Source organism: Haliotis rufescens, unplaced genomic scaffold, assembly GCF_023055435.1.
Source record: "Haliotis rufescens isolate VD_foot unplaced genomic scaffold, xgHalRufe1.0.p SCAF_6, whole genome shotgun sequence".
Lineage (NCBI taxonomy): Eukaryota > Metazoa > Mollusca > Gastropoda > Lepetellida > Haliotidae > Haliotis > Haliotis rufescens.
Window position 1 is genome coordinate 36024802 of NW_025964334.1, and position 22614 is coordinate 36047415.

Consider the following 22614-nt stretch of genomic DNA (forward strand, 5'->3'; position numbering starts at 1 on the left):
GAAGAAACGCAAACACACCCTCAAATAAATATAAGCATATATACTCAGCGTCATTATTAAAGGGTCACCTAGGTATGCAGGGTGTCACACTTGAACGTATACCCACAAGCGTCAAGAGGTCTAAGTATCTTGACAATTTGATTAATTTATAAACATGTTATTAATGCTTGTCACACTGATTGGATGTTTTTTTTTATGAAACATGGACAACGACTATCAAAATCAATGAAAAGTACAAACTTGTAATGGAAAAGGCTACTTAAAACACACGCCTGAACGCAACCAGTGGTTAAGCCAATGCACGTGCAATACATGACACGTTACAGTCAATGTGGGCATAAAATTGTTTATTCCAGATACAACTGAACTGCACTTTTGGAAGTTGAAAATGCAACGTTTTTAAAATACATTTATTTCTTATTATCTGCGTGACCCCTCAGTAATAATGTTGAGTAATCATATTACAGTAACACATTGATACACGTTCTTAAAACCGTAAAACCTGTACAATACGTACAAACATACATAGGTGAACTCAATGATAAATTGAAAAGTCGTTAACGAGAAGTGACCTCGTCGTCAAGACAACCAGTTTCTATAACGTCTTTTAATACGAATCTTCGGTTAATCCGAGGTAACATGTCACGGCTATAATTGTATGTAATCAAACATTTAACGTGAATATCAATATATTGGGCAGTGGGTAATTCGTTTTAAGTCAGACTCAATACATAGTACGACTTATGATATAGTCGGAATCGTAAAAATGGACACTGCGTTTAGCAGAGATTTCTTGTCATTATGGAAAGAGTTTTGTCGCTTTTATTTAAACTATAACATCGTATTTAAGAGTAAATGAGTGAGTACATTGTCAGTCTTTTCATGGTAGGCATTAATATTACAGTTTTATTTACAGCTTATTGCAACTGGTTGATTGCATGATCATCAATCGTGAGGGAGTATGGTTTAATGCCGCTTTGAGTGAGTGAGTGAGTTGGGTTTAACGCCGCTTTTAACAGTATTCCAGTTATATCACGGCGTGTCAGCTTAATGTGGGAGGAAAGCCCGAAGTGATGCAGTTCTCAGACGTTTACCACTTCGATGAAACCCACGAGCACGGCTATGGTTCTGACAAACCTAGAAACATAACTGGGGCAAACCTGGATTCGAACCCACAATCATAGGTTTCTGGCGTGCCCATGGGACGCAACTCAGCACAGAGAATCGCGGCGCCTTAGACGACTGGGCCACCCGTGCCCCCTATGCCGCTTTGAACAGTATTCAGATTCACGTGGAAGAACGACTCAAAACGAGTGAAAACCGCTTGGTTCTGATGCAGGCACGGTACTGAATCTCTCATTCGTACTAAAAACAAACAGTCCTAATAATTACAGCGCATCACTGTACACGTGTGACACCTCAGACCACCCGTCTCAACTAAACCGTAGCATTTTGTGCTGTCATACCAATGGCCTCAATCAGGGTAAATCTGTCATCGAAGTCTAGACAAGCGAATAATGGATAAGACAGACAGGCACGATGCTCAGTTACAGTACTCCCGGCGACATGTGCTCCCCAACAGGATTTGTAGACTCTATTTTCCTTTTGTTACCAGACAGATACCATTGCACAATGGTGCATTATAATATTCAGATAAATTTTGTGATTATTATTCAACATAACAAAACACACGTCAAAATCATTTGGAAATCTGAGTATACACTTTCTTTGTAAAATAATTCTGCCCCAAATGTATACACCAGACAGGTAGGGAAGACGGAGAGCCACCAAATGACTATAACTTAATGACACAAATTCACAGTGCATACGAATCAGAGCACATACCTACAAGAGTTGCTTCCCTTTAATAAAAATAAATGTCTGATACGATCACAGATTCTTAGTTTGCAACTGACTCGAAGCTGACATTCCTATACTACGAGGCGTCAATTACAAAGAAACTCTGTCTGGCTGAACTGACGCTCTAGCAAATAGATATTCACTCGGAATAGGCAGTGAGTTAACGAATGGTAAAGGTTGATCGACTTATTGGGTAATAGAGAAACTGTTTATAATCAGTAAGTGTGCTTTTGCGTCGCTTTTAGTAATATTCCAGCAATATCATGGCGGGGGACACCAGAAATTGGCTTCACACATTGTACCTACGTCGGGAATCGAACCCGAGTGTTAACTACTAGGCTACCCAACCGCCACGTATGAATAAAGTGTTTGGACGAGTAATCACATGAGTTTATCCATCACAGCTTATCTATATGACCCCTAATATACTTTCATATATTATTTCATCACGTACAAGTGTAAAACACCCCTTTTAGTTTTCAAATGTGCATTAATTATTCAGGAACAGGCTACGACATTACGACATTACGACATACATGTAATAAAACACTCAGGACTTCATTATTATGTCTAAGACAAGAGTGATTGAGTGAGTATGGTTTGACGCCGCTATTTTTGCAATATTCCAGCAATATAACGGCGGGGGACACCAGAAATGGGAGCACACATTGTTCCCATGTGGGGTTGTGGCAGTCTAAGGATGAGAACAGTCTTTGGTGAGAGTCAGAACAGTGTGCGTCAAGGTGAAGGTCACACAGAAGATGGCGACCCCTTGCAGAGTAGTTCCTTCTCCTTCTCGGCTTTCTGGGCCTGTTTCTTCAATTTCCGTCTCAAATAGAATTTCTTGAAAAGGAAAAATGCCACAGAGAAGACGAGTCCAAAAAGTGCAAGGATGAACACCCCTGCGGTGTGGGTGAGTCCAAACTGGGCACGATTGGCGCGGTCGCTGGCAACGTTACACTGACGCTTGTCATCCCACCACCTGGAATACACGGAGAATATATACGTACATACACGGCATAGCTAGCACAAAAACCCACATGCGCCTGAATCGCAAACAAATTGAAACTTTTCCAACACTCTTAGACAAAAGTCAGTTTCCCTAAATGTCCTCAATATTTCAGATTTCAGAAATCCTAAGTTTATTTTTCCTAAACGAACACCGTTTCAGTTGTTCGATTCTATGAACGTGTTGCAGCTCTCACTTGACGTACATTCCACTACTTGGGGCTGTCAAGACTCATCATACTGCTACCCATCCGTTGGTCATATTATCACAGGTGACTTAAACTATTGTTTACAATGATAAGTTATTCAAATATTATCCAAAATAACGTGTTTTAAGCAGGCTGTTACCAGTTGGGATCACAACTTTATAATCATTATTGATGCTGTCGAAACGTCTACCAACATATGGGCCAATAGAGAAGATGAACCTGTCGAATGTCTTTCACAATGAAATCAGTGCATCAATCATCAAAGAATGCGACATAGAAGGTCTGTACGTTAACCGTGGAAGAAATCTGCTAAATCCACGCATCAGTACTATCAACGTTTGGCCTAATATGCCCACTGTTTTGTACTTGATTCCAAAGCTCCATAAAAATCTTCACAAAGAAAGATATATTGGTGGGTCCAGCACATGTACCACCCAATTCCTGTTTCAAAGATTAACCAGAATCCTTAATGCAGTCAAGGAATGATTTTCTTTACATTCATAGCAAGTACAATGTACTTTAGGAAAAGATTCATGCCTTGATCCATGGTGCATTTGTCACTACTCCAGCTGATATAGTTGCATCCCTGTCTTCGACAGTTTAGGACAATTGGTTAAAACAGGAAGCAAATGTCATCGATCTGAAGTTCATTGACAAAACAATATGTGAAATGCTGGACTACCTCATTGAAATTTTGGAACATTTGTCGTCTCCCGCTTGCTGATCCCTTTCCTAATGCTTATGAATCGGAATTTCTTCTCAAAGATTTCCTTTTATGTATTTGGGAACTAATTTTTGATCATTTGTTTTATACGAGTGTGCAACTACATTGTATAAGGCACAGTTGACTTGATAATGATATCTTTCAATTCAGGCATCACATAAATTGCTTTGAATTTACAGATGGACGCAATACTCATTCACCGTCAACAAATGATTGAATGAGTCTAACTCTGTTTTAGAACATTACTTAATCAAGGTGTGTCGGCCTAACGTAGGAAGATGAAGTTTTAGAAACCAAAGATCAGGCCGAATCTCAGGCTCGAAGTCTTGATCATCGGACCCATGAATTTCAAACGAACAGAACTCGGTACACCTTAGACGACACCATAGACGACCTGGCTTACTGTATTAAAATAAGAAGGTGACAATTCCAAAAGTTGAAAAAATACTAAAATAAAGTCTTACTTCTTTTTCAGCTGGTTGATCTGTCCACTTTCCTTTAATTTGAGAAGGGCGATGTTCAGCTTGGTTTTGAAGGGAGCTCCTTGCGCCATGCCAATACCGTGTTCCTGCATCAGGATGGGAACGGCCACAGCCTTCGTACAACATTTTTTATACTCAGAATACTCGTTTATCAGGAAATCGAAAATAAACGCACACTCTTTGTTCATTACTCTGTCGCGACCAGATGACGCGTTAGGAACCAGACCATCAACAGCTACAATCGTGTCCCAGATCCGCTTGTAGACAGGGCTATGTCCCTTCTCGAAGAACTTCATGGTTGCCGATTTGTCCACGGTACATATTGCTTGCTCACTCTCGGATAGGTCGTCGAAAGAGTTGATGGTTTTTTCCAGGCTTTTGGTGGTGAGGAAGGCGGCCATGTTGGCGGTGTAGCTGGAGACGGTGATGAGGACGAAGAAGGTGAAGCCGGCAGACAGGATACGCTGAGACACTGGCTTCGGAGAGAAGTCTGTTCCTCGCTTGAGAAGCGTCCCGACAGCGTACCACAACGTCTCCTTGGGAGTGAACTTCCGGTTTGGGTTCGTGTAGTCAAGAAGGAACAGGACAAATGAGACAAAGATGGACGCCCCGATAATGGCCAACCAGAGGTAGAGAGAAAACGGGAAGAGGAATTGGAAGATGTTGTATTCTTCCTGGGGTTTGTAGATGAGGATGTTGATGCCGGTGCTGATGATGCCTTGGGAGAAGTCGATGTCGGTCTCTCGTTGGGAGGTGATGGATATGGCACCCATAGCCAAGGTAGCATTCTGAAAAATTTGATTTTGTTCACACAAAAATATTACTACCATTGACACGTTAAAAATATTAATTTTAGTGATGCTATGATATGAACTATATTTATTTTCGTAATGCTATGATATCAACTATATTTATTTTCAGACTGCTCAATCACCTAACTGTGTTCTACTAACGTGGCAAGGCAAGCTCAAAATATGTACGGTCTTCTTGTGTTTTAGGAAGAAAGAAAGTCACTCCTTATGTTTTCTCTCACTCTCAATCTGGTATTCATCTCTTGTATGGTTCGCGTTTCTTTTGGCAGTGAGTATATATTCACCGTTTCGTAATAGTATTTCATCTTAACAAATGTCTCCCCTTATTAATGATCTCACCAACTCCCCTTATTAATGATCTCACCAAGGCTTCGTAACAACCAATTATCTTAACAAATGTCTCCCCTTATAAATGATCTCACCAACTCCCCTTATTAATGATCTCATAAATGCTTCGTAACAACCAATTATCTTAACAAATGCCTCACCTTATTAAATGATCTCACCAATGCTTCGTAATTACCAATTATCTTAACAAATGTCCCCCCTTATTAATGATCTCACCAATGCTTCGTAATTACCAATTATCTTAACAAATGTCCCCCCTTATTAATGATCTCACAAATGCTTCGTAATATCCAATCATCTTAACAAATGTCTCCCTTTATTAGTGATCTCACAATGGCTTCGTCTCAACCAATTATCTTGATAAATGTCTCACCTTGGACATGATCTCACCAACCATTCCGTCCCAGGTCCCATCGTCCATGTTTTTCACGCCGTATGCGTTTTTAGGGCTGACGTAGATTCTATATTTGAACTTTAGTTCTTCCTTTAACTTCCTCAGGAGGTCGACGGTGAAACCCTCGTATCTGTCGTTCCCCTCGTTGTTCATGGAAGAGTTGGGCAACTTCTTCATTACAAAGGGCTCCTCCTGCATAAACAAAACATTTTGATGAAACTCAGACCACACTTGGTTGACATTCCAATTTCCCAAACGAGATGATGTAATATTGGTTTTAACGTCTAGTTAACAAATATTGCACTTATTTAGCCACTCGCATCACGGGTGAGTGTGTCTGCTTGTACTAGTCCGGACTAACGCCGGTTTTATAGCACAGTAAACTACGTTTATAACGAACACGCTTATAACGAACTGACCGAAATAACGAACTTATTTTTTAGTCCCGGCCATGTGTTGTATATATGCTGTATATATGCGTATAACGAACTACGGTTATAACGAACTAAAATTGGTGGTCCCTTTGAGTTTGTTATAACCGTAGTTCACTGTATCAGCCCACTGAGCTAACATGCCGCAGTTTAACAAGGACAACCCACTAGGGCACGGTGTACTGATTGCAGGCCGCCCAGCCCTTGATGTTTTGTCATCTGAATGCCGAGTGCCAGTAGGTTGGCAAGTACCGTCTTTGAAAGGTCATTTGGCATGATACGACCTTGGGATCGAAACCAGTGACCTTACTCTCTCCGGGCAGACGTTCAGTTTTTGGGGGTTTCCCAATTAAAGTCGAATAAGAATATTATACTCTATAAACATTTCTAAAACATGCAAATGGTTTTTAATCTGATAAAATAAGAGTTTTATGTATTGTGATTGTATTCAACATTTGACAACCGCCCTTAGTATGTCAAGTGCAAGGAAAAAAGGGCGAAGAAGATGCTTTTTTTGTTTTATAGTAAATTTTGTGAAAAATGGTTTTTTTTATATCGAAAATGTATCACTGAAAACATTTTTATTTTGAAAAGTTTGATAATTTTGCCACCATTGAATCAAGATTGAAACCGATTTTTCTTACTTATAGTGTACCTGATATTATTAGATCGTTTTTGTCAAGACAACCAGTAAGGACAGCGCAAGTAGCCTCTTGCCTCTATTCTTGTAGTGAAATGGTTCCTTTGTACTATTTTCTCTTGGGGAATTATTCCCATGGAACAGGTTTTACAAGGAATGTTTTCCACGGTACATTTACACATGTGTTCCGGGTGGACCTCATTCCATGTGGAACTGATCAGATCATCGTTGACGCATCATTCCATCGCCTTTTAGCTTCAGTGCCAATAGGTCACTTACCTCCACCACCACTACATTGACGGTGTCGGGAAAAATCCCTGATTGATCAGAATCCTCGTCGTCATCATCGTCCACCTGCGTCATGTTGAGCCTGTCGTTGGCGCTGCTGCCTGACGGAATCCATTCTCCAACCTGAGTTCCGTGTTGAAACATGGCAATTATATGCTGCATTCGTCATCCTCGAACGATATTCAATTAAGGTGAGCAAAAGTGAGAGTTACGTCCCTTTCAAATGATGACGTTACTACTAAGTGAATCTAGTTTTACGCTACAGTCAGGAATATTCCAAACATACACCGTGGACCCGGCAAATCACTGAATCTGAACCGAGGCGGACCAAGCCTTGACTTAAGTAATGATCACCACCATTGGGGTACGATGACACACAATCAGCCAGGTCACATATTGTAACCACCAGATCCTCATTCATCGGCTGTCTCAAGACGCCTGGGGATCTGGGAGCATGTTCTATTCTGACTCCAGGGACTCCAGGGACTACAGGGACAATCATACATCTAATGTAAATGTGCGACCCTCAAATGCTACAGAAACGAACGAACGAACGAACGAACGAACGAACGAACGAACGAACGAACCAACGAACGAACCAACGAACGAATGTTCACATGCCCACCTTCCGGTACATGTCCTCTCCTCCATGGTTGTAGAGGTACAGTGTGTAGTTTACCCTCTGACCTGTTCCGTTGAAACGAATGAGGCCCGTATCCCCGTGAAGTCGCACCTGTAAATTATGCAATGATGATAACTCAAAAAGATCAAACACTTAATACATGGGCATTATGGTGGTCAAAGTATATTCTGGTAGATATATGTGAGATGAGGTGAAATGCGTCGCGTCCAAGATAATTGCACTTATATAGCGACGTGCATGCACGTGTGTGTGTGGCAGCTTGTACTTGTCCGGACTGATGCCGATTTTATGATGCTAGCCCAAAGATATAAAATGCCACAGTTTAATAAGAATACCCCACTCAGACACAGTATACTGACTCCGAGCCGACCAGTCCTTGTTTTAGACCCTTAACGCCGAGCGCCAGACAGGGTTACAAAAGGTACCATCTTTTAACGTCTTTTGGTAAGACGCGGCCGGGGATCGAACCCCGGACCTTCCGCTCTCCGGGCGGATGCTCTACCGCTACACCACGGAGGCGGTAGCAGATATATGTGCATCTAATACTCACAAGTATGCGTTTAAGCCGTATCTTATGTTCCCATGGCAACGAATCGACATTAAAATATACTTTTAGTTGCTCTTTTTCGTGTATAATAGTTTGTTGTTATTTGAATGACTGGACGGATGAAAATAAAATCAGTAAAACCATTTCCATATTCATAACAGTCAATTGTATTCCGACTATATCATGAACATGTGTCAATGAATCACTATCAAATAGTGATGATACCAGGTGTTCGTGAAAAGGTGAGCATATCCTACCCAACCGTAGGCACCCGTCACAAACACATGCGAAGGCAAGTCAATTAATCATATGTGTACGACATAGGGAATTGCATCGGACATCATTTTTTTCACTGTTGCCTCAAATTTGGATATGAGTTTGTGCCCGAAAACTTCTTGCTAAACCAGTGATGTCATAATTGTTGTATCCAAACTAGACAGATGAGACGAACGAAAAAGTAGCTCACCCCCTTTAACGCCTTCAGCAATATCTTCCTTTTGATAACATTGGTAGGTTCCGTGATCTTATACAGGTACGCAGCTAAGGCATCCTTTGTGACGCTTGCGGCATCCTTGGCGATGGCGACGTTTGCGTCACCCGACTCGCCCTCTTGAGGGGGGTGGAAGTAACGGAACGCATACAACTTGCAACGCGCAGAGAACAGGCGAAGGCGATACATCTGGTCTGCTCCGGCTAACGGTTCCAGGTTTGAACTCTGTGGTAAAATCCGGGCACAAATTATCACATGCATGAAGAAAAACATTTGATGCGTTCTTCACAAACGAAAATAAAGATTTGAAACTCTGTATTGCATGTTTCAGATGACAATTGTCCGTTTGTATCGAAACGTCAATAAATAATCACCACATCACTAGATATCCTATCAAGGCATGCGATCAGTGTAAGATTGAATCTAAAATTAAGATAACCTTATAGAATCAATATTTTACAGTGGGGTTATTTTTGCAAACGAGAAAGGTTTAGGCTTTCTTGAGTTCTCTATTGAGATAAATATTGGAGAACTTCATCTCACACCCAACATTAATGTGGGAAATTGAAACAAAAATAACTGTTTTATTTAAAATGTCATCTCTATTGATAATTAAACATTTGGTAGAGAGACATCAATGAATTGAAGGGAACGCCCATGAGTGTTAAACGCTGCTTTGAGGAGTATGTCACGATGTGTGAGCGTGACGTATGCGATGAAGATCCAATGCGACCGTGATGAAGAAACCCACGGATCATCATCAGACACGATGTGTGAGCGTGACATATGCGATGAAGATCCAATGCGACCGTGATGAAGAAACCCACGGATCATCGTGAGACACGATGTGTGAGCGTGACATATGCGATGAAGATCCAATGCGACCATGATGAAGAAACCCACGGATCATCATCAGACATACGATGGCAAGTACAGCGAATTATGGTACCTTACACCACTGTGCCACCCTGTACCGATGCAGCATGAACAAACACATTCTGTCATAGGGCGACACACAATTGAAACTGAAAGTGTCAGGATATGAAAGAAGACTTGGTTTAACATGACACAAATATATTTATTGAATCTAAAATACTTTTGAACAGTTCTGTTTGTAAAGTATATTACCCTATCCACTAAATGGCAGAGTTCTTTTAGATTTGAGTTTCTTCTCCTTCCTTCGGGTATATCCCACACAACGATCTTAGGGAATAAAACATAGATCTAAGAAAGTCCTTAAACGAGACCCGAGACAGGCAGTAACAGGACCACGTCAGTCCTCAACGATAGACCTGCTAGCCCTTGGGACTTGTTCAGTGAAGCGACCTGTCAAGTTCTGCTCTATTACATCGCAGCTACAAAGATGGAGATGAGTTTATATATTTTAAAAGTACTTACCGAATCAACGAATATGAAATTCAGATCAACATCCATCAGGAGGTTGTAAAGCTTGGCCTGAAATAACCATTTTGTGATGAGGTTCTTTGTCTCTTACCTTACATGTTCCCTATCACTTCATTGTAAATGTAAAGTGCGTAGAAATCTATAAAACAAGCGTGGGTATTTCTTGTAAAAGATTATCATCCCGGAATCCATCAAAACAATTTGCAGAAAAAGCTGTATGATGTAGGGTGTACGATGAAGTGTGTATGATGAAGTGTGTATGATGTAGGGTGTATGATGAAGTGTGTATAATGTAGTGTGTATGATGTAGGGTGTATGATGTAGTGTGTATGATGAAGTGTGTATGATGTAGGGTGTATGATGAAGTGTGTATGATGTAGTGTGTATGATGTAGTGTGTATGATGTAGGGTGTATGATGTAGTGTGTATGATGAAGTGTGTATGATGAAGTGTGTATGATGTAGTGTGTATGATGTAGTGTGTATGATGTAGTGTGTATGATGTAGTGTGTATGATGAAGTGTGTATGATGTAGTGTGTATGATGTAGGGTGTATGATGTAGGGTGTATGATGAAGTGTGTATAATGTAGTGTGTATGATGTAGTGTGTATGATGTAGGGTGTATGATGTAGTGTGTATGATGAAGTGTGTATGATGTAGGGTGTATGATGAAGTGTGTATAATGTAGTGTGTATGATGTAGTGTGTATGATGTAGGGTGTATGATGAAGTGTGTATGATGTAGGGTGTATGATGTAGTGTGTATGATGTAGTGTGTATAATGTAGTGTGTATGATGTAGTGTGTGTGATGTAGGGTGTATGATGTAGTGTGTTTGATGTAGTGTGTATGATGTAGGGTGTATGATGTAGTGTGTATGATGTAGTGTGTATGATGTAGTGTGTAGGGTGTAGTGTGTATGATGTAGTGTGTATGATGTAGTGTGTATGATGTAGTGTGTAGGGTGTAGTATGTATGATGTAGGGTGTATGATGTAGGGTGTATGATGTATGGCGTACGATGTAGTGTGTAGTTTGTATGATGTAGTGTGTAGAATGTATGGTGTATGATGGTGTGTATGATGTATGGTGTATAATGTAGTGTGTATGATGTAGTGTGTATGGTGTAGTGTGTATGATGTAGTGTGTATGATGTAGGGTGTATGGTGTAGTGTGTATGATGTAGGGTGTATGATGTAGTGTGTATGATGTAGTGTGTAGGGTGTAGTGTGTATGATGTAGTGTGTATGATGTAGTGCGTATGGTGTAGTGTGTAGGGTGTAGTATGTATGATGTAGGGTGTATGATGTAGTGTGTATGATGTAGTGTGCATGATGTAGTGTGTATGATGTAGTGTGTAGGGTGTAGTATGTATGATGTAGGGTGTATGATGTAGGGTGTATGATGTAGGGTATATGATGTAGGGTGTATGATGTAGTGTGTATGATGTAGTGTGTATGATGTAGGGTGTATGATGTAGTGTGTATGATGTAGTGTGTAGGGTGTAGTATGTATGATGTAGGGTGTATGGTGTAGTGTGTATGATGTAGCGTGTATGATGTAGTGTGTAGGGTGTATGATGTAGGGTGTATGATGTAGGATGTATGATGTAGGGTATATGATGTAGTGTGTATGATGTAGGGTGTATGATGTAGTGTGTATGATGTAGGGTGTATGATGTAGGGTGTATGATGTAGTGTGTATGATGTAGTGTGTATGATGTAGGGTGTATGATGTAGGATGTAGGGTGTATGATGTAGGGTGTATGATGTAGTGTGTATGATGTAGGGTGTATGATGTAGGATGTAGGGTGTATGATGTAGTGTGTATGATGTAGGATGTATGATGTAGGGTGTATGATGTAGTGTGTATGATGTAGGGTGTATGATGTAGTGTGTATGATGTAGGGTGTATGGTGTAGGGTGTATGATGTAGTGTGTATGATGTAGTGTGTATGATGTAGGGTGTATGATGTAGGATGTAGGGTGTATGATGTAGGGTGTATGATGTAGTGTGTATGATGTAGGGTGTATGATGTAGGATGTAGGGTGTATGATGTAGTGTGTATGATGTAGGGTGTATGATGTAGGGTGTATGATGTAGGGTGTATGATGTAGGGTGTATGATGTAGTGTGTATGGTGTAGTATGTATGATGTAGGGTGTATGATGTAGGGTGTATGATGTAGGGTGTATGATGTAGTGTGTATGATGAAGTGTGTATGATGTAGTGTGTATGATGTAGGGTGTATGATGTAGGGTGTATGATGTAGTGTGTATGATGTAGGGTGTATGATGTAGGGTGTATGGTGTAGGGTGTATGATGTAGTGTGTATGATGTAGTGTGTATGATGTAGGGTGTATGATGTAGCGTGTATGATGTAGGATGTAGGGTGTATGATGTAGGGTGTATGATGTAGGGTGTATGATGTAGTGTGTATGATGTAGGGTGTATGATGTAGGATGTAGTGTGTATGATGTAGTGTGTATGATGTAGTGTGTATGATGTAGGGTGTAGGGTGTAGTATGTATGATGTAGGGTGTATGGTGTAGTGTGTATGATGTAGTGTGTAGGGTGTAGTATGTATGATGTAGTGTGTATGATGTAGAGTGTATGCTGTGGGGTGTATGATGTAGGGTGTATGATGTAGTGTGTATGATGTAGGGTGTATGATGTAGTGTGTATGATGTAGTGTGTATGATGTAGTGTGTATGATGTAGTATGTATGATGTAGGGTGTATGATGTAGGGTGTATGATGTAGTGTGTATGATGTAGGGTGTATGATGTAGTGTGTATGATGTAGTTTGTATGATGTAGTATGTGTGGTGTATGATGTAGGGTGTACGATGTAGTGTGTAGAGTGTAGTATGTATGATGTAGTATGTAGTGTGTATGATGTAGTATGTAGTGTGTATGATGTAGGGTGTACGATGTAGTGTGTAGAGTGTAGGGTGTATGATGTGGTGTGTAGAGAGTAGGGTGTAGTGTGCACGATGTTGGGTGTAGAGTGTAGAGTGTAGGGTGTATGATGCAGTGTGCAGCGTGTAATGCGTAGCGTGTAGTGTGCTCTTTGGGTTTTGTGCGCAATGTGTATGGTGTATGGTGTATGGTGGGGTATGTAGGCAACGGATGGGGGTGAATATGGATAACACTGATTTTATTGGGACAATTAACTTTTACTGATACTTGAAATTATTAATCACTCAGACACTTTAAATCTACAAAGACACTTTAAATCTACAAAGAAAACTATGAACTTCTTATAACATGATCTCACATACGTTTGTATTTTTGTACTACATAGTTGACAAGTAACATAATGTTACCCACGGGTCAGAAAACTGGAAATCTGCAATACTGTATGTAATTTAGATACAACGCTCTCCCCGGGAGGAGAACCAACGTTTCGTCTACTGCTCACCACTTTAAGGAGTTGCTGTATGAGTCTGTCTTTGGCGTCTCTGGGGCTGCACATGACGACCTGCTTCTGGTTGAGGAGCTGGAAGTTCCTCATGGCTTGTTTTATCATCTTCCTTGCTTCCTCGGGGTCGATAGAGTAGGGGATGACGGAGATGCCACGCCCAACCATCTGCTGCGCCAGGTCCTGACACTCTGAGTGAGTGAGTCAGTGATTGAGTCAGTGTGTGAGTCAGTGAGTGAGTCAGTGGGTGAGTCAGTGAGAAAGTCAGTGTGGGAGTCAGTGGGTGAGTCAGTGAGTGAGTCAGTGTGGGAGTCAGTGACTGATCAGTGTGTGAGTCAGTGAGTGAGTCAGTGGGTGAGTCAGTGAGTGAGTCAGTGTGGGAGTCAGTGGGTGAGTCAGTGAGTGAGTCAGTGAGTGAATAAGTGACTGATCAGTGTGTGAGTCAGTGAGTGAGTAAGTGACTGATCAGTGTGTGAGTCAGTGAGTGAGTCAGTGGGTGAGTCAGTGAGTGAGTCAGTGTGGGAGTCAGTGGTAGAATCAGTGAGTAGGTCAGTGAGTGAGTCAGTGAGTGAGTAAGTGACTGATCAGTGTGTGAGTCAGTGAGTGAGTCAGTGGGTGAGTCAGTGAGGGAGTCAGTGTGGGAGTCAGTGGTAGAATCAGTGAGTGATCAGTGAGTGAGTCAGTGAGTGAGTAAGTGACTGATCAGTCTGTAAGTCAGTGAGTGAGTCAGTGGGTGAGTCAGTGAGTGAGTCAGTGTGGGAGTCAGTGGTAGAATCAGTGAGTAGGTCAGTGAGTGAGTCAGTGGGTGAGTCAGTGAGTGAGTCAGTGGGTGAGTCAGTGATCAGTCAGTGAGTGAATCAGTGAGTGAGTCAGTGAGTGTGTGAGTGAGTCAATCAGTGATTGAGTCGGTGAGTGAGTCAGTGTTTGAGTCAGTGAGTGAGTCAGTGGGTGAGTCAGTGAGTGAGTCAGTGAGTAAGTGACTGAGTCAGTGGGTGAGTCAGTGAGTGAGTCAGTGGGTGAGTCAGTGCGTGAGTCAGTGAGTCAGTGATAACAAGAAAAGTATTGATAGGCCATGAACAGCATTTATTTGCGTTCTTTGAATCCCGTTCAGCTAGCAGCTGTGTTTTTTAACCAATCTGATTGAGGCACACATTTGTTTCACAAAAAGAAATATATTTGGCCTCGATTAGCTTTACAATTTCTGATGCGGCGTGGGGGGCACGGGTGGCCCATTCATCTTAGGCGCCGCGATTCGCTGTGCAGAGTTGCGTCCCTTGGGCACGCCAGAAACCTATGATTGTGGGTTCGAATCCCGGTTCGCCCCGATTATGTTTTTAGGTTTGTCAGCACCATACCCGTGCATGTGGGTTTCACCGAAGTGGTAAACGTCTAAGACCTGCATTACTTCGGGCTTTCCTCCCACATTTAGCTGACACGCCGTGATATGACTGGAATACTGTTAAAAGCGGCGTTAAACCCAACTCACTCATTCACTCACGCTGATGCGGCGTTAAAGGGGAAGTGTACACGCAAAAATCACTTTCTTTCTTTTTCTAAACAAAACGCAATTTTAGAATTAATTAGTATCTGTGTTTGAAAATATACACTCATTTTTTCACAGTGAAAGTAGGAAGCTCACAATAGTGTGAAAATGATATGCCGTTATGAGGCCTTCGTTTTTCGAGCTAAACATGCCTGAGTTATCCCCCTTAGATTATGACGTAATTGGTGCCAATTCAACTTGGTCCCTGTCTATTTTCAACGCAAAAGATATCAAGTACCAGTTTGCTGTAAAACAACATGGCCTACGACACAATCCGGCGCAGTCGTGACTCAGCATAACACTATGCTGGCTGGCATCTGAGACGCTAGAATCACACACCTGGACCTACACCACGTGAAGCGGCTCTAACAAAGCATGATGACGTCATAATGTTTATCAATTGGCACCAATGACGTCGTATTGCAAGGGGCATAAGCCATGGTGTTTTTGTTGTGGAAATAGAACACTTGGTAAATGTGAAAAATATAAATCGTTTTAATGCGAAAAATATGTTAATTAATTGTGATATTTTTATATTTTTGTCTTTGACACCTCTAGGTTAACACTTTTAATGTGGAAAAAGTACAAGAAAAATAGGTTCATTTCCGTGTGAACTTGCCCTTTAAGCAATATGTGTTCATTCATTACTAACAGCAAGACCCGTAACTATCCGGGGTAGAATAGGTCTACAGCAACACATTCTTGCCGTAAAAGGCGACTATGTTTGTTGTAAGAGGCGACTAACGGGATCGGGTGGTCAGGCTCCCTGACTTGGTTGATGCATGTCATCGTATTCCAATTGCGTGGATCGATGCTCATGATGTCAATGACTGGATTGTCTCGCCCAGACTCAATTATTTAAAGACCGTCGTCAAAAAGCTGATATATTGCTGAGTGTGGCGTTAAACAACACAGACACAAACTAACAGTAATGTCCAAAATGAAAAAAAAATGTTTGACGAACCTTGGTTATCAGCCTCATTCTTCGGCATCAACATCACCGCACTTTCCCACTTCTCCTTCTGGAACAGGTCTACCACAGCCATGTTCTGCTCCTGGGCCGGAGGGCGGATCTCCACCAGCGTGCGCCAGTTGGTGCGGTCCTGCACGCGCGACATATCGATGTCCTTGAAGCCCTTGTAGTCGGTCACCAGGTACGGGATGTGGTTCTTCTCGAGCATCATGGCCAAGTTGGTATAAAATGGACCGATGATGAGGTTGAAGGTTTTCGACTCTCCTGCTTGCTTTGATAAAGCTAAAATATTGTGATGGAGATGAAGTATTAGTAAAGAGTTAACAGACGGACCAAGAAGATTTAAATGTTTAGTTTTGTTACAACACGCGGTGGCCATAGAAACAGCTACATATCTACCTTCAGAGGTTTGGGACAATTTGTCAAAATTGAAAGCAAATGTCATCTGAAGTTATTGAAAAAGAATATGTGAAATACTGGACTTCCTCATTGATAATGCTTTATGGTTATGAATCGGAATTTCTGCTTGGACTGGCAAGAAAAAACAAGGTTATATTGCCGAGAAGTTCAACTTTGGCTTAAGGTATATCGATGATCTTATGCGTGCATGCATACATGCGCGCGCACGCACACATACGCACGCACGCGCACGTGGATTTAGTTTCATGACGCTATGTCATGAACAGTATCCCCGTTATATCACAACACACAATGACAATAATACTGAGAGCATATAAAGTCAAGATCTCTCTGACAAACAGACGGCTAAAGTTCTATGTCACTTCTATCAATAACTAAAAATCTAGTGCCTGTCTATATTACTGTAGAGATGAATCTCACACATCAATTATAATCATATCAGATTATTTAATACGTAAAAACTGATATAATACATCAAACATTACATGCATGGTTGCGGGGCATGGGTAGCCAAGTCGTCTAAGGCGCCGCGATTCGCTGTGCAGAGTTCCGTCCCTTGGGCACAACAGAAACCTATGATTGTGGGTTCGAATCCCGGTTCGCCCCGATTATGTTTCTAGGTTTGTCAGCACCATAACCGTGCTCGTGGGTTTTACCGAAGTGGTAAACGTCTAAGGCCTGCATCACCTCGGGCTTTCCTCCCACATTAAGCTGACACGCCGCGATATAACTGTACTACTGTTTAAAGTAGCGTTAAACCCAACTCACTCACAACTCACAAGCATGGTTGCACATGTCATAGATAATCACTAACCCCTAATTTCCAGTGTGTCTGTATGAACCATGTATTCCCTGTTTGAGCCTTCAGCTGTGACACGGTCCAGATGGCTCGGGCTTATTGTTCTTGTTAATAAAAGTATGATAAAATTGATAAGAGACCTAGTCCTGTATGACGACAGATTGGACTCAGCTCCTCTTGGTGCAACTGTCTTGTTTGAAACAACACATGCTGTGTCCACGGATATTAACCGAGGATGTGGAATTATTTCTTGTAACATATGTTTCCCGTATTTTTCACATGTTAGCCGTGAAGAAGATTTGTCCGTGAGAACCGACTAACGGGATCGGGTGGTCAGGGTGGCTAATTTGGTTGATTGCATGGTAACCCTTTTTATGAGGTGATAATTGATTTCATGGCTGCGGTTATGCGTTTATTATCATTTGATCTACGTTGGATAAGAGTGTCGTGGGTTGTGTGTCGTGTGTTGTGAACCTTTTAAAGATTACTTCGTCTATACGTTGAACCGTGAGGCTTTTATAGATTACTTCATCTTTACATTGAACCGTGATCCTTTTGTGGATTTCCAATGCCAGAGATTGATCCCAGCTTGTTAAGATTGTGTTTTATTTATATCATGTTACATAAACATAATCAGGGCGAACCGTGATTCGAACCCACGATCATAGGTTTCTGGCGTGCCCAAAGGGACGCAACTCTGTACAGCTTGGGAATACTTAAAGTGATAATATACGACAGGGATTCTGTTTTAGATATTATACGCATAAGAATATGCAGCAATACATGTTTTACCTATGGACCTACAGTTTTAAGGTGATAAAACAAGGAATGATCTGCTAGAAATCAATATACTGTTTAGTACAAGCAGACACGCACACACAGCGTGTCATGTTGATGTGAGAGGAAGTGAGAGGAAGCGGGAGGAAACGAGAGGAAGCGGAGGAAGTGAGAGGAAGTGGAAGGTAGTGGGAGAAAGTGGGAGTGAGTGAGAGGAAGTGAGAAGAAGTGAGGAAGCGAGAGAAAGTGAGGGGAACTGGGAGGAAGCGAGAGGAAGCGGGAGGAAATGGGAGGAAGCAGAAGGAAGCGAGAGGAAGTGGGAGTGAGTGAGAGGAAGTGGGAGGAAGCGGAAGGAATTGGGAGAAAATGAGTGGAAATGGAAGGAAGTGGGAGGAAGTGAGAGGAAGTGGGAGGAAGTGAGAGGAAGTGGGAGGAAGTGAGAGGAAGCTTGGTAAAGTGGAAGAAATTGAGAGGAAGCGACAGGAAGTGGGAGGAAACGGGAGGAAGCGAGAGGAAGTGGGAGGAAGCGGCAGAAAGTGGAAGGAAGTGAGAGGAAGCCGGATGAAGTGGAAGGAATTGAGAGGAAGCGGGATAAAGTGAAAGGAATTGTGAAGAAGTCGGATGAAGTGGAAGGAAGTTAGAGGAAGCGGGATAAAGTGAAAGGAATTGTGAAGAAGTCGGATGAAGTGGAAGGAATTGAGAGGAAGCGGGATAAAGTGAAAGGAATTGTGAAGAAGTCGGATGAAGTGGAAGGAAGTTAGAGGAAGCGGGATAAAGTGAAAGGAATTGTGAGGAAGTCGGATGAAGTGGAAGGAAGTTAGAGTACGTGGGAAGCGAGAGGAAGCGGGAGGAAGGGGAGGAAGTGGGATGAAGTGAGGGGAAGCGGGAGAAAGGGGAGAAAATGAGAGGAAGTGGAAGGAAGTGGGAGAAAGTGAGGGGAAGTGGAGGAAGCGGGATGAAGTAAGAGGAAGTGAGAGGAAGTGGGATGAAGTGAGGGGAAGCGGGAGAAAGGGGAGAAAATGAGAGGAAGTGGAAGGAAGTGGGAGAAAGTGAGGGGAAGCAGGAGAAAGTGAGGTGAGGTGGAGGGAAGTGAGAGGAAGTAGAAGGAAGTGGAGGAAGCGGGATGAAGTGAGGGGAAGCGGGAGAAAGGGGAGAAAATGAGAGGAAGTGGAAGGAAGTGGGAGAAAGTGAGGGGAAGCAGGGGAAAGTGAGGTGAGGTGGAGGGAAGTGAGAGGAAGTAGAAGGAAGTGAGAGGAAGTGGAGGAAGCGGGATGAAGTGAGGGGAAGCGGGAGAAAGGGGAGAAAATGAGAGGAAGTGGAAGGAAGTGGGAGAAAGTGAGGGGAAGCAGGAGAAAGTGAGGTGAGGTGGAGGGAAGTGAGAGGAAGTAGAAGGAAGTGAGAGGAAGTGGAGGAAGCGGGATGAAGTGAGAGGAAGTGGGATGAAGTGGAAGGAAGTTAGAGGAAGTGGGATGAAGTGGAAGGAAGTTAGAGTAAGTGGGAAGTGAGGGGAAGTGGGATAAAGTGAGAGGAAGTGGAGGAAGCGGGATGAAGTGAGAGGAAGTGGGATGAAGTGGAAGGAAGTTAGATGAAGTGGGATGAAGTGGAAGGAAGTTAGAGGAAGTGGGAAGTGAGGGTAAGTGGGATGAAGTGAGGGGAAATGAGAGGAAGCGGGGTGAATTGGGAGGAAGTGGGAGAAAGTGAGGGGAAGCGGGAGAAAGTGAGGGGAAGTGGAGGGAAGTGAGAGGAAGTGGAAGGAAGTGAGAGGAAGTGGAGGAAGCGGGATGAAGTGAGAGGAAGCGGGATGAAGTGGAAGAGAGTTAGAGGAAGTGCGATGAAGTGGAAGGAAGTTGGAGTACGTGGGAAGTGAGGGGATGTGGGATGAAGTGGGATGAGGTGGGATGAAGTGAGAGGAAATGGGATTAAGTGGAAGGAAGTTAGGGGAAGTGGAAGGAAACGGGGGGAAATCGGATGAATTGGAAGGAAGTGAGAGTAATTGAGAGGAATCGTGAGGAAGTGAGAGGAAGTGGGGGGAAGCGGGAGGAAGGGGAATAAGTGAAAGGACACGGGAGGAAAGGGAATAAGTGAGAGGAAACGGGAGGAAGGGGAATAAGTGAGAGGAAACGGGAGAAAGGGGAATAAGTGAGAGGAAACGGGAGAAAGGGGAATAAGTGAGAGGAAACGGGAGGAAGGGGAATAAGTGAAAGGACATGGGAGGAAAGGGAATAAGTGAGAGGAAACGGGAGGAAGGGGAATAAGTGAGAGGAAACGGGAGAAAGGGGAATAAGTGAGAGGAAACGGGAGAAAGGGGAATAAGTGAGAGGAAGTAAGAGGAAGTGGGAGGAAGGGCAATAAGTGAGAGGAAGTAAGAGGAAACGGGAGGAAGGGGAATAATTGAGAGGAAACGGGAGGAAGGGGAATAAGTGAGAGGAAACGGGAGGAAGGGGCATAAGTGAGAGGAAGTAAGAGGAAGTGGGAGGAAGGGGCATAAGTGAGAGGAAGCGGGAGAAAGGGGAATAAGTGAGAGGAAGCGGGAGGAGGTTGGAGGAAGTGATGTCCCATGATCACGGGTATGGTGCAAATGAACAGAGAAATTTCACAACGCATTTTGACACCGCAGACGTCCGGTACTCCAAGTGATGCTGGTAGTAATTGAAACGATATTGATAATGATGATAATAATAAAAATGCTACCTCTCCTCATCCCCTCCTCGATTTCCGTCCATCCGTCTGTGATAATACGTAGGTCACTTTGAACGTGTAGCACTACGAAATGAGGGTCGTGGAAGCATTGCTTGACGTCTCCGCTGAACTCCATGTTCTTCACTGTATACCCCGATGTTTCACCTTCCAGCACACCTGGAGCGGAGAGGGGGAACGTTGGGGGAAACAAACACGCGAGGGAGAGGGTGTGGTCATGTATGAGGGGGAATAGATTGACAAGACACATCTAGCGCGTACTCGTTAATCCAGATTATCGCCCCCGCTAAAATCCGAAGATAATGTTAAACACCCGGTTCTTTCATATTGGTATGAAAAACTCGGTTGTTCTTTAACTTGAGTAGTATAGATTGTAATAACGAATCACGGGTACAGAATAATATGGACATTTGAAATTATATAGTTCTCAACATATGATAGGGATATTCTGAGTCCATCTCCCAACAACCCTTCAGATGCGTTCCTAATATTTCTGAATGGTTGTTTGGCTATTTGATAGGAAGTGATCTTAGGTGGACGTGACGCATGTTTATGTTAAAGTAATAATAACTAAAGTAAACTTTCGTATATGTTGTTGTCTCCCATCTTTCGTAAGCGTGTGAGCCAGCACACCCAGTATCCTCATCATCAGTTGAGTGGTATATGTGAACATTTCCGACGGTTTTTGCAAAGTGGTTCGTTGGGTAATGGGATAACTCAAACAAAATAGAAGCTGAAAGGCAGTATGACAATAACAACATAGGTAACCACATCACGCCCATTAAACACCGTCACCCCCACTCCCCCAAAATGAAAAAAGAGAAGATAGAAATTACATTTTCAAAAACATACTTAAAAAAATATTTTTTTCGTCCCAGATACCCTTCCTACCTAAAACTTACAACCTGGGTAAACTGACGCGGTCGTAACCTAAGCAACCTTGGAATATTACCTACTAACACTTCAGAGATTCTCGGACCTCATCGCCCGCAACTAAACCCCGTGCATCCACATCCCGCCCAGCATCCCATAGCCATCTTCTCGTCATCAATACTAGGGTTAAACCCAAAGAGGCATATTTGAAATTAAGTTTGTCACAAACATATTTCGAAAAAAGATAAAAGCATACAAAGATAACCAAAATGGGAAATTGAGGAATTGGGACGAGAAATATTAAATGTATTGATAAGAAACACATTACCAAATTGATTAAAATAGTCAGTATATTATGATTTTTATGATAATCGTTAACACATTAACACTTTTGTGAAGATTAATGTCATGAAATTAAACACTTTATACTGGATTCTAAATATCCCCTAAACGGAATGAATGAATAATACTATCGAGAAATAACAAGTATATTGACCAGTAACACAGGGCCTTGTGGATTAACATTCAAATTAGTAACATTTTATTCCTACTAAGTTCCGTAGTATCTGTGATGTTTATTAATTTATATACAACATAAGCATTTATAACTTACCTATCGTAAGCGGGAGTTTTCTTTTGTTTTCGGTCTTTTTGCATCGTCCATCCGATGAGGAAACACACAACACACAAACGAGCAGAACCACCCTGATCAAATCCTCCAGAATCCGTTTAAATTCCATATTTTTTTCAGATCCAAGAAAACTGTATCATTCGGTGATGGAAACCAACGTGGCCCATATGAGACGTCTATTTGAACTCTAAGCGCTCTGCGTG

General features: G+C 42.3%; 1 protein-coding gene across 1 annotated transcript; it reads right to left on the reverse strand.

Moving 5' to 3' along the window:
• Positions 1-1207: 1207 nt before the first annotated feature.
• LOC124148537 (glutamate receptor 2-like) lies at positions 1208-22559 on the reverse strand. The gene is made up of 11 exons (XM_046519668.2): positions 22394-22559; positions 20902-21066; positions 16206-16496; positions 13699-13889; positions 10275-10331; positions 8853-9101; positions 7822-7929; positions 7188-7319; positions 5817-6029; positions 4266-5071; positions 1208-2842 (listed from the first exon to the last, which is right to left on the reverse strand). Exons 1-11 carry the CDS (start codon positions 22518-22520, stop codon positions 2611-2613), a joined length of 2571 nt encoding a protein of 856 aa, XP_046375624.1. The 5' UTR covers positions 22521-22559; the 3' UTR covers positions 1208-2610.
• Between the last annotated feature and the right edge of the window lie 55 nt (positions 22560-22614).